The 13,019-nt window shown below is 45.1% G+C and overlaps 1 protein-coding gene across 2 annotated transcripts in view; it reads left to right on the top strand.

Moving 5' to 3' along the window:
* Nucleotides 1-13,019, top strand: part of MAML3 (mastermind like transcriptional coactivator 3) — a 417,272-nt gene that overhangs the window by 231,814 nt on the left and 172,439 nt on the right. For both annotated transcript variants that reach the window (XM_068542527.1, XM_068542526.1), the window contains exon 2: nt 8,973-10,493. In XM_068542527.1, coding sequence (XP_068398628.1) covers nt 8,973-10,493 — 1,521 coding nt within the window. The remainder of the gene's footprint in view (nt 1-8,972; nt 10,494-13,019) is intronic.

Below are 13,019 nucleotides of genomic sequence, written 5' to 3'. Positions count from 1 at the left end.
TCAGATTGTAATACAAGGTCACGCATACAGGCGTGTTTGAGTAGATCAAGTATGCGTGACATCTAGTAGGAGATATTCCTAAGGAAATTGTTTCTTGTCCTTCAAAATAAATGTAGTGTAATGTGTGTGCGTGTGTGTGTGTTTATGTATCTGAAAAGACAGAGCAGTTCAGTGTTCAGATTGTAGTATTCCGATGGCAACTGGCAACTGCAGATCTCAGCAGAGTTTTTCCTACAGAAAGCTACTGAATAAAGGAAGCTGCCACCGGGATACACACATCTGCTCCCTCCTGAAGTTTTCAGCTATCATCACTTCTCAAACACATGCTAAATCTACAGAGTAACATCCTTCCTTGTAGAGGAACACAACACTTTTCTGTGAATCAGGCAGCTCTGACTCAAAAACCTGAACACATCCTCCTAAGGCCGTCACGACACAGGTGTCTAAAACACTTTCCCAGAATTTCTAAGCAAGGTTTGCTCGTGTTTGATCAGAACAGGAGTCATCAGATGCAGAATAGCACAGTAGGTGAGAACGCAGATTTGAGAGGCAGATGGAACCAAGTAAGGCTCTGCTGTGTGTCCTGGGACAAATGACCACCCTCTCTGAGCCCATTCCTCATTTGTCATAGGGGTATTGTGAGGATTAACCCAGGTAATACAGGTAAAGCATTTAGCTTGATGTCTGGTACATTATAAGCTCTCAGCCAATTACAATATTAAATGCCAATCTTGAAATATTTAGTAAGCAGTGAGCCAAAGTCTCTAATAAAAACTTCGAAGTTTAGAGCTTTCTACTGATAACTATGTGAGGAGATTTGAAAGTCATATAGCCTTGGCATTTGCAGAGATAACAGTCTCGGTTTTAATGAGTAGTTAATAAATTCGTTGAAACCCCAGTTTGGACTACATGTATGGAGCTTGTGAAAAACCTCATGACTTCAGATATAAAGAGTACACAGAATTCATGTGACTTGTGATGAAAATATACTTTATTCATTCAACTGAGAGAAAGCCAAGAGCCTCTATGAACATTCATGTATTTGGAAATATGGAGATTTGAGGAGATCTTGGGACTTAGTGTTTCTCAGTGTCAAGGGCCTTGATTGCCTCTGCTCCTGTTGTTTTACGATCCATTCTCAATGTGTTGTTGTGGATAAAGTTGGTCCAATTTAGGCAAAACTGAAGGATAAAAGCGTACCTAAAAATTCAGCCACGCACACAAGATTTAAAATGCTTTTAAAGAATCTCTTATCTTGGCAGCTCGCAGCTGGAATTGGGTGGGCATCCATGTTCCAAACGCTGAAAAGAGGTATGACCACTCCTGTGTGTACATACCTAAAACTGCTTAGGAATAGGGTTTTAAATCTGGCTCATAGCAAAAAGGAAAAAGATCATGGTCATTTATAAAAATAAACTCACGGTCCTGTTCCCTTGGGCTGGGGGTCAGCAGTGCCCCAGCATTCCCTTGGGCCTCTGTAGCTGAGGTTTCAGATGCTTTCCAGGAGGGCGAGGCCCCTTCTGCGATGATCCTTTTCTTCCTGGAGCATTTCAGAAGAGAGATTTTTTTTTTTTTTTTTTTTTTTTGGCCCTGCCGCGAGGCTTGCGGGATCTTAGTTTCCTGACCAGGGATTGAACCTGGGGCCACGGCAGTGAAAGCGCTGAGTCCTAACCACTGGACCACCAGGGAAGTCCCAAGAACAGAGGTTTTTGACTGACCTCCCCTCCAGAGACCCGTCATTTCCTACTGACTAGGTCCAGAGAAGCTGTATCTATCCTGGGATGGTCACAAGCAGAGGTTTTAAACTCTTGGCTCTCAGGGAAATAGTGTGTGTGTGTGTGTGTGTGTGTATTTAAATTCATATGACTTTTATTATGTAATAATGATGTTTTCTCTCTAAAATGATCTTAGGAGTATATAAGGCTGACAAGGTGCATTTCAGGAGTTGTGATAAGAGATCTCTTTTTTGTGTGTGTTGTTCTACCCTTCGTGTAGATACCCTTTAAACAAACATACTCAACTTTTGTCAATATATAGCTGACATGTGTTCACTTTCTGGTGTGGTCTCTGTTTTTGGGAATGAATCCATTCCTTTGCACCTGGCACACAGGCATACAGCACACCCTCAGTTCATGAGGAATGAAAATATAAAAATATAAAAAATAAACGTTTTCATGTAAAGTCTTGTAGAAATCCAGCAAGCTCCTGCAGTATTCAAGATCCTCTGTGCTTCGAAATATCTCCATCTAGAGCTTTGTTTCTTAGTCCTGTTTATGAGCTGTCCCAGAGTATTACCAATCAACTCAGGAACATTTGATATTGACATTGGGTTTGTGTGTGTGTGTATTTTTTTAATCAAACAAACAACTTCAGAACTTCAGGACTCCGACAGAATTGTTCTTCTAGATCAGAATTTCTAAAAACTGGGGATGCTAGACCAACTACCTTAGAGAAATCGGAGGTTTTTATTATATTTCTTTAGATGCCTGTGCTGCCAACCTGTGTCCCAATGTGGGCCCTACCTTGGGCGACTAAATCAAACTGAGGAAGTGGCACCAAGACACCTGCATTTTTAACAGCTTCTCAAGACGCTTTAAAGTCGGATAATCACTGGGCTAGAAGATTGAACCTCTAAATAAACCTCCAAAGATCCTTTCTAAGGACGCTTAAATCTAGAAGACACTTCGGGAAATGTTTTGCACACTATTCATGTTCTACTAGTTAAAATATCTAACACATGAATATTCTGGGTCACTCATCAAATACATTAAATAAGCAAGTCAAATTTATCCGTGTGTTCATATGCTTATTATCTGCTGGTAGAATGAGAAGAAAATAACCATATGAAAATTGATATGGTTAAACCAAATCATCTTCTGGTTTTGACCAGAGCAGATCAGAATGACCAAAATGTTCTCTTGGAGCCTCTAAATTAGTTATAGCATCTGCAGGCTGAGATTCCAATGCATCTTTAATTCTTGGGAAATCCTTGTGTCTCTAATATTTGGTGAAGGAAGTTCACTCACACTTTTGGTTGGAGGGGGTGCTTTGGCAGGTGAAAACCACTTGAAACCCTTGTAAGGAAATTTACAATTCAACTGTGAAAACATCCAGCATTTTGAGTTCACATGCATGTCAAAACACTTGACCTTGGGAATGTTATATAAAGTCTCTGGGGTTCAGGTTCACTTTTCCTTTCCATGGTGCTCTTCATATGCTCTTGAGTTGTTCTCAACATAGGTTTCCTGGACCCTTAGAGTCCTCAAAAATTTTAAGGAAGGGACAGTCTATGAGCCATCTCCAGCATTTTAAAATAACCAAAATAAATTGTACATTTATTCAATGGTCATTAAAACACCCTACAGGCCAACATTTTCAAATGCCTGCTTTAGGGATCTTGTTACACAAACTGAGTGTGGTTATTTGAGAAACCTTTTTAGTTTTCCTTCATTCGTACAATCTTGTGAAGGAAAAGGCAAGCCGTTATGGTATGATGTGTACGAGGATGCCGTGGGAGCACATAGAGGGTCTCCAAGATTTGAAGGTGTGGGGAGGGGCTGTCAAGAGAGACCGTATAGAACGTAATGTCTAAACTGAATGGTGATGGCCGAATAGAAGTGGTCGGGTGAAGAAGTTGGGTGAGAGTATAACATATGCAAAGACTCATAGAGACAGAGAATAAACACCATGCATCCTGAGTATGGCAAATCATTAAGTATAACTGAAGGTTTAGAGTTGCTTGGTGTTGGAGGGCCAGTGGAGGGGAAGAAGTTGGAGGTGATAGCTGAGTCTGGAGAGGTGAGCAGGGAGTGAGGACCCAGTTGCGCAGGGCCGATGTGTGAGACTTAGATGATGCTGACGACAGCGGACAGCCCCAGAGGAGCTGCAAGTGAAGAACGGGTCCACATTTTATAAAGAAAATCACAGCCACAACACAGAGAATCGGTTAGAGAAGAGGCAAGACCGGAGCAGAGAGGCTAGTCAGGAGCTGCTACAGAAATCACGGGAGCAGTGTTGATGATCTGAACCAAGGTAGTGGCCTTGGGGGTGGAAGATGAGAATAAAAATCGTTAAGGATGAGAACGGATAGTCCTCAAGGTATAACTGGTTTGGGGTGGTGGGGAGAGGGTGGAATCAAGCAAGGATGAGTCCTGAAAACAGTCTGAAAGAACTTTATCACGATTAGCATGGGAGCCCAGGGCCACTGATGAAGGCACAACTGTGCGTCACCGCCTGCGTGAATCAGGAGTGGGGGCCATGCAGTCACAACTGAGTCTGAATTTGAATCCGGGTTGAGCACCTGCCCTTCCCCCCAACCCCCAGCTCTGTAATCTGGGACACAGTGCTTAATCTCACCGTACCTAAAGTTTCTCCTCTGTAAGTGGTTCTAATAAATCCTACCCACCTTTTAGAATCATTAGGAGTAAGAGACAGGAATCTGATAGTTACCCCCAATATCTTCTATCCTAAAATCTTCATTATTTTAATAGTAGGATCATCATGTTTATTCCCAAGCTCCCTGATCCTCCCCAATTTCATTCAAAGTCTGGGACAAGTCAATGAGAGTTTTTTTTGTTTGTTTTTTTTTTAACTTACTAGCACTGCTAAGAGTCTAAAGGAAGAAAGAATGTCTTCATCATGGACGCACTGGCCCAGGGGACCCGTTAGAATCTGCTGGGAATGCCAGCAGAGGCCTAGCTATCTTAGCCACGTTCCTCCTTGTCCTGGGTGTCATCCAGCCTCCCCATTCCCCCTCCTCCAAAACACTGCCCTTTTCTCTGTTGAACCATCAGACCAGCACACGACCTGCCCCAAAGATTTGCTATGAGGATAATATACGATCCTGTGTAAAAGTGCTTTATAACCCCAAAGGCACAGCTGTTCTTATTACTACTGGTCTGGGTGTCATATCACCACTCCCAAACCCATTCTGTATCTCCCTGCCTCTAAGTTTCTCTCTCTGTCTCTCTCTCTGTCTCTCTCTGTCTCTCTCTCACACACACACACACAGTTTGACAGAAACACAAGCCATCAAGCCACACTGTAGGCGAGAGACTCGTGCTGGAGCCACTGTGGAGGAGGAGGAATGGTTTCCCTTAGAGTAACTGACACGTGAGAGCGGCCCCCATTGTACTAGGCAGGGGATGAACAGCAACTTTAGCTCCTGGCACCGCAGCGTCCCTTAATGGGAGAAAACATGTATATGTAATCATACAAGCATACCGGAACAAGGAAGCTGAAGCTCGGTCAAGAGTTCCTGTGATTCTTCCACAGGAGCACAAATCGTACTAAGGAGGCTTCCAGCTGTGGGAGGCAGCAGGGCCAGGGACTTCCTGAGATGAGGCTACTCGGGATGAGACCCTGACCCGAATCCTTGCGGGGACGGGGAGTCCCCAGGACGTTTCCCTGTTCTCATGCGCACTGAGCAGAGTGCTTGCAAGTTCCTCAGCCCGCAGGTCCTGTCTCCTCCTGCCCGCTCTCCATCTATCTCCCAAGCGGGAAATGAGGAGAGAGTTAGACAAGCAAAGGATGATGAGACGCAGGAGGGATGCTTAGATGGCTCTGCTATTTTGGACACAACTAAAAACTATAACATGGTTTCAGCGTATCTTCCGTGAGGTCTTTCTTATATTCCCAACGCTGGCACAGGAAATACATGTCAAGATTTGGGTTAAAGGGGCCAGCAATGGAGAACTCTAGGCCCTGAAGGAAAAGGAAATACTCAGCAGCTCCATTCAGGTTGCATCCTGGAAACGTATTTGATTTGAGCCCCAACCATCCACTGCTGTTCTACAATCTAGGACACAAATACATTAGCACTTGGACTCAGGCTTGAATTGCAAATTTGATCTTTTGTTGTTCGTATTTAAAAAGCTCTACAAGGTGCTTGGAAAACGTGAGGCTTTTGCAGGCTAGGGAACAGAAGTATTATCATTTTACCTATTTCTATTTAGAGATCCAGAAACTAATCTATCTCAGCTGCAGTTGTGACTATTGATATCACTGCATTTTTAAAAATTTGTATTGTGTTTTTAAAATAGTAATAGCTAAGGCTTAGTGGGTGCTTACACGATACCAGACATGAAGCTAAGTGCTTTCCATATTATTTCATTTAAGTTCATCCTCACAGTAACTATAAGAGCTAGATATGATTAACCCATTTTACAGATAAGGCATCCAAAGCTTAGGAGAGTTTAAATAAGTTTTCCAGGATTCATTCATTCAACATGTATTTATTATCTACTTTGAGCTACTAGGGGCCCAGTAGTGGAATAAAGCAGAAAAATCCCTGCCCTCATGTAACTCACTTTCTAATGGAGGGTATCGTAGCTAACATTTATGAAGTACCAGACAATATTTATATGTATGAACTCTTAGGTAGGGGTTCTTGGGTTTGAAGCCAGGCTTTCTAACTCCAGGGCCAGTAGGGCTGTTTCTGTGTTACTGTTACTATTACTATTCTATGTTACTATTCTTTTTTTTTTTTTAACATCTTTATTGGAATATAATTGCTTTACAATGCTATGTTAGTTTCTGCTGTATAACAAAGTGAATCAGCTATAGTTTCTGCTGTATAACAAAGTGAATCAGCTATACGTATACATATATCCCCATATCTCCTCCCTCTTGCGTCTCCCTCCCACCCTCCCCATCCCGCCGCTCTAGGTGGTCACAAAGCACCCACCTGATCTCCCTGTGCTACTGCCCTATTCTGACTCACCCACCTAGGCCTGCTCTGCTGATAAGAGGTGAGGCTTGGGGTTCCCCGCCAGACCTGTCTGTCTCCATGGTCTCGGCCACCACTATTTTCCAGCGGAACAAACAGAGCATTTGCCTTTATTTCTCCATCCTGCCCCATCCATTTCATGGCCTAGAACAGAATCATGGACCTGTAGTTTTAAAAATAAAGTCAGGTTCATTTTTAAGACAAGTGTCTGTTTTTTTAAAGTTAACATCCCTGCAGGAGGTGCAGAGGGCCCTGAGCTTTACTTCCTTTAGGCCCTGAAGCTGTCATATCTGAACTTGCCACTGTGTGTTGGAGCTACATTCAAGAATCTGCCATATCTACGATCAGAACCACGGTTTCCTGGTTTGTTCAATAAATAACGTAATTTTCTAGCAGGTTCTACCTAAGATGATGGATTGAGCCAGATCTTGTTTTGAAGTCAAATCCCAGTGTGTCCCAGTTGGGGCCTTGTTTTCAGAAGTTCAGGAACACCTACCAAGCCACTACAGAATGTTTGGTGATTAAAAATAGAAAGTTTAGGAGCAAGGGTTAGACTGGATTTTTACTTAAGGACCTCTTTTGTTTCCTTTTAAAATGGAATTCTCTACTTATGAGAGAAAGGCAATAAAGTAGCACGTCTTAGAATCCCCCAGATTGTCTCCGGAAGGGTTTTATTCTACAGGGGGCGCCTGGGGAGCCTTCCCAGTTCCATGAGTGTGGGGTCAGAGGGAATCCTGCTCCTCTCCCCCCCTTGCTCCTGTGATACGCAGCCCCTCTGGCAAGGACAGGAGAGTGCCCAAGTGGGGCTCTTCTGCCTCTTCCCTCCTTCCCCGGGTCACTCTGCCTTGTGCCTCCAGCTCTGCAAAGTTGCTGAAACCTCTGTCCAACCCAGTTTGCCTTCCCTTTGTCATCATCCACCAAGCGTTGCCCCCGGGCTTTTAAAAGGAGTCCAGTTAAATGGACACAACACTCTCCAGGTTGAGAGATTCCATTACCAGGAATGTAGGAGCTCAAAGGCAAGCATTCTTTAATGTCAATGGAGTTGCCTCCTGCTCTGATCCAAGCTCACCTCCTTCATCCCCTGTGAATTAAACAATAGAATCATTCATTTTTGCCACCGTCTATTAACCACTGCTGTGAACTTGAACTGAACACTACCTGCAGCCCCACAGATACACAGTAAGCAAGTCAGCCGTAGCCCCTCTTCTTGGAGCTCACTAAACAGACACTTAAGCAGTTGCCCCAAAGTATGGTAGAAGCTATGATGGGCAAGTAGAGGTTGCTTGGAAAAACGTATTCCAGGATTTCCAACCCAGTGCAGGTGGGTCAAAGGAGGTACCTATTGTAGTTGGGGTGAAGGGATGTGAGAGAAGATTTCCTAGAGGAAGTGAAGTCTAAGCTACAACCTAGAAGATGAGTAGCTATTACCAGGGGAAGGGGAGGAGGAGGGGGAGGAGTATATTCCAAGAAAAGAAAACAACATGTACTGTGCCCTGGAAGCAGAAGGAAGCTTAAGACCAAACAATGAAGGATCCCATCACTTAGGAGAGCGAAAGAAGAATACATAAGAGACTGAGAAAGCACAGACGGAAAGAACGAAAGGAAATCCAGAAAAGTGTGGTATCATGGAAACCCTTGGAAGCATACTTTTAGAACAGAGCAGGCTACTATGTCACGAGGTGCTGGGAGGTCAAGTAAAATAAGAACCAAAAAGAAGTTTCTGGTTATGTTAACCATTAATCTTCATTTCCGTGTTACCCAGTAAATGTGTTAGATTCCATAATCTTAGAGGATTTTCAGTGTTCTTTAAAGTGTTGTTGATTTAATTCCTTAACGTTCTCAAGTCAGATGTGACAAGAACTTAAGATAGATATTAGCACCTTTCTCGAGCATGACACATTTTGGTCCAAGTCTCACTCGTAGCATCCATTTGAAAAATAATAATAAGACGATGCTTCCCGATAGGAGAATTATTGCCTTAACTCTTTCTTTTCTTTTGTTCCACCCTCCAGTCGTTAGTTTGCTTCCTACCTCTTAGCCGTGTGAGCTCTGCTTTTGGGTAAAACCTTTTCCCATAGAATTTGAATTGAAGCCTGGCCAATTTTGAAATTAGAAGTATCACATCTTTCTGATGTGTTCTAAACCATTTGAAAATGAGTTCATAGCGATGCATACCGCCATGCTTAATGAGTAAGTAAACTATGACTTGGAGATTAAGTCATTCTCTTTCCTGTTTCTTTTCCAGCTCCAAGAGACTGTGAAAAGGAAGTTGGAAGGAGCCCGATCACCACTTAATGGAGACCAGCAGAATGGTGCTTGTGATGGGAGTTTTTCTCCAACCAGCAAGCGAACACGAAAGGACATTCCTACGGGGATGGACGCCATCAACAATTTGCCCAACAATATGCCACTGCCTTCAGCTTCTCCTCTTCACCAACTTGACCTGAAGCCTTCTTTGCCCTTGCAGAATAGTGGGGCTCACACTCCTGGGCTCCTGGAAGATCTGAGTAAGAATGGGAGACTCCCAGAACTTAAAATTCACGTGAACGGTTGCAGTGACCTGGAGGACAGCTTCACCATCTTGCAGAGCAAGGACCTCAAACAAGAACCTCTAGACGACCCTACTTGCATAGACACATCAGAAACGTCTCTTTCGAATCAGAACAAGCTGTTCTCAGACATTAACCTGAATGACCAGGAGTGGCAGGAATTAATAGATGAACTGGCCAACACGGTTCCTGAAGATGACATACAGGACCTGTTCAACGAAGACTTTGAAGAGAAGAAGGAACCAGAATTCTCGCAGCCGGCCACGGAGACCCCCGTCTCCCAGGAGAGCTCCAGCGTGAAGAGTGACCCATCTCACTCTCCTTTTGCACACGTCTCCATGGGCTCTCCCCAGGCCCGGCCTCCTTCTTCTGCTCCTCCCTTTTCTACTGTCTCCACGGCCACCAGTTTACCTTCCGTGGCCAGCACTCCCGCGGCCCCCAACCCTGCCAGCTCGCCAGCAAACTGTGCTGTCCAGTCCCCTCAAACTCCAAACCAAGCCCACACCCCGGGCCAGGCTCCACCTCGGCCTGGAAATGGTTATCTCCTTAATCCGGCCGCCGTGCCAGTGGCTGCTTCGGGGTCGGGGCCTGGTGCCGTGCCCGGCTCTGAGCTGTCTCCGGCCGAGCAGCTCAAGCAGATGGCAGCCCAGCAACAGCAAAGGGCCAAGCTCATGCAGCAGAAGCAGCAGCACTCAAATCAGACGGCAAGTTGGTCTCCTTTAGGGCCTCCATCCAGCCCCTACGGAGCAGCTTTCACTGCGGAAAAACCAAATAGCCCAATGATGTACCCCCAAGCCTTTAACAACCAAAATCCTGTAGTGCCTCCGATGGCCAACAACCTGCAGAAGACGACAATGAATAACTACCTCCCTCAGAATCACCTGAACATGATCAATCAGCAGCCAAATAACCTGGGGACAAACTCCTCAAACAAACAGCACAGTATTCTTACTTACGGCAACACTAAGCCTCTGACCCATTTTAATGCAGACTTGAGTCAGAGGATGACGCCCCCGATGGCCAACCCCGGCAAAAGCCCGCTGGTGCCCTACATCCAGCAGCAGCCCCCGCAGCAACCCCCGCCGCCGCAGCCGCTGCCACAGCTCCAGGCCCCCAGGGCACACCTGAGTGAGGGCCAGAAACGCATGCTTCTCGTCAAGCAGAAGGGAGTGATGAATCAGCCCGTGGCTTACCCGGCGCTTCCATCCCACGGTCAGGTAAGTGTGCAAGTGGGACGCGCTTGGAGGGGCCCTCGGCGTGCGTGGCAGAGCGTCGACGTGCGACGCTCCCCGTGCTTCAGTGGTAGGGGGTTAATCACCTGTGGAAATCCTCCCTACATACCCTCACGTAGTTACCACGTTTGAGTGTTTTTTCCTCTTTTTCCTAAGAGACGCGGACAGGCGGCACAGTATACTTTCCTGTATTTGAATGCCTGGGAATCGAACTTCTTTTATTCTGGACATGGTAAAAGATAAGAAAGCGAAAATGACATAACATGCTCACTAGGAAGGAAGCAGGCTGTCGAGGTCCCATGACAGAACGTGGTTCTCCTCCTGTAGCTTCTCTCCCGGGTCATGCGGTCCAGGACTGGGGATGGCGGGAAGGCCAGAGCGTTTAGGGATCTCTACAACCGTCTTAGAAGGTTCTGAACAACCTTGGCCTGTCTCACTGAATTACGAGTCGTGGAAATTTGGATTCTTGATGTTCAAAGGTGGGAGAGTTTTCTGTGTTTGCAAAGGGAAGTGGAGGATAGATTTTTATAGGCCCGTGTAACGTTTTAACATTTGTCGATGTATTAGCACCATTAGAAGCTGTTTCAACCTCGTGACCTGAGAGTGTAGTAAAACCTCTCCAATTCGTTCAGCTCTGGTTCGGGAGAATTTGATGATGACTGTCTCTTAGTGCTCTATTAAAGTCTCCTCTTTCCCACTGTCTTTCTTCATGACATCCTGGTATCGGGGTGTAGGGCTCTCAAGGATCCATGGTAAAAATGAATGGCAACCATTGGAGAGTGGACCCTCATTGACAGGCATCGGCTCTCCTCACCCTGACCAGTGTAGCAAGCAGACAACGCTCCTTTAATTTAACAAGTCATCTGCCTGGCAGGGCGCGGGGGGAAATGCGCGGTTCTACTGATCTTACCCCGACATGGGTGAATTCATGAGCTAGCCATCATTTTATTGCCAACTGCTGTCAGTTGTGTAGGCATAATTCTGCGCCTCCGTCCTCTCTGGATGCCCACATTTGCATTGCAGTTGGAGACTTTGCAGGAAAGTCTTTGCTTTAGGGGCCCTCGTGCAAACAGGTCCAGACTAGTGCTTGGATATGCATCCACAGTGGGATGCATTGGAAGCGCTGGGAAGAAAGGCAGGCAGATCTTGCATCACCAGGCACTGTCTGCACCTGCATCTCCAGGTGTGCGCCCCCCCCCCCAGCCCCCCGCCCCACCTCCCCAAGCCTGATGGAGGCTGCAGGGCTGGAGGTGGTGCTGGCCTGCAGAGACAGGCCTGAGCTCTGTGGCTTAATGCTTGTCCTTCACAGCACTTCCAACCCCAAAACCTCATAGTGGTTTCTTGTCTGCACATTGCTGTCCAGCTCTAGAGAAATTCTGCCTGGAGAAATAAAAATATGGCTTGGTTGACATCAACGGCAATCAGTAGCTGGTAGAAAAACATCATTGAAATGGGAACTTTTATGTCTTATCTTGGTTTCATTAAAACTCTATATACCATTAGAAAATGCAGCATTTTATACATTTCAATATTAAGTTCTGAAGCAGGCAAAAATATAGGCAATACACAAGGATGCTTGTTGTAGCCCCGAGGTTTATGAGATGGCAGGCTGTCAGAATGGTCTGCTCTTAATCTTAATGCATCTTGTGCTTCTACATCCGCTGTTTTTCACACCAGCTACGGTGGAGTCCTTCCTCCAAACCAGACCAGTGGTGCCAACTCTGCAGACATGTGGGTGCAATGTAAGGCAGCCTCGCTCCCCACCCTCACTTCAATGTCTTTTGAAATTTGCCAGCTTGGGGCGAAGCTCCTGTCTTTGCTGGAACATGAATTTTAAAGGTGCTTATTTCAGGTCCTTATGCTTGCCTGGCTATGAGTAACCAAAGCCTTGAGCTGCAGAGGTCATGTTGAGAAAGGGCTCGGTCAAGTGATGAAGAAACAAAAGTGATGGTTTTCTGGATTAAATCTGAGGGCTCCTCCTCTCCTCCTTCCATCTCATGAGGTGCTTTCAGGACGGGCAGAATCTTCCTTATTAGAATAATCATTTCTTAACCTCATAAAGAACCATCAAGCAAAAGCATGCTTTTTAATGAAATATTAACTCACCACTGTTTGAAACAAGCTTCGACATACATATATAAAAACATGTGACTATCTTTCTGCAAACATACCATTTATTTCATGCTTTTATCTGACTGTGGAGAAGTATTGACACAGCCCTCGGAATAGCTAATTGCACTCTACGGGAGCACCTTGCACAAATACAAGCATGAATTACAGGCAAGATATAAAGTATAATTATACATAGGTATAGTTCAAATTTGTTGTCTGCTGTTGCTAGTGAAAATTCACTTTACTCTTTGTTGGCCACAAGGACCATGATGAACACTTAGTTTTAATGAGTAACTCGAGCACTGAAGCCAATATAACACTAGAACATTTATTTCAAGATAATTTTCTTATACAGACATTTACTTATTTGGGACATTTGCAGCAAACGCCATTTCTCTC

This window comes from Eschrichtius robustus, chromosome 4 (genome assembly GCF_028021215.1).
Source record: "Eschrichtius robustus isolate mEscRob2 chromosome 4, mEscRob2.pri, whole genome shotgun sequence".
NCBI classification, from domain to species: domain Eukaryota; kingdom Metazoa; phylum Chordata; class Mammalia; order Artiodactyla; family Eschrichtiidae; genus Eschrichtius; species Eschrichtius robustus.
This window is presented reverse-complemented; position numbering and strand designations above follow the sequence as displayed.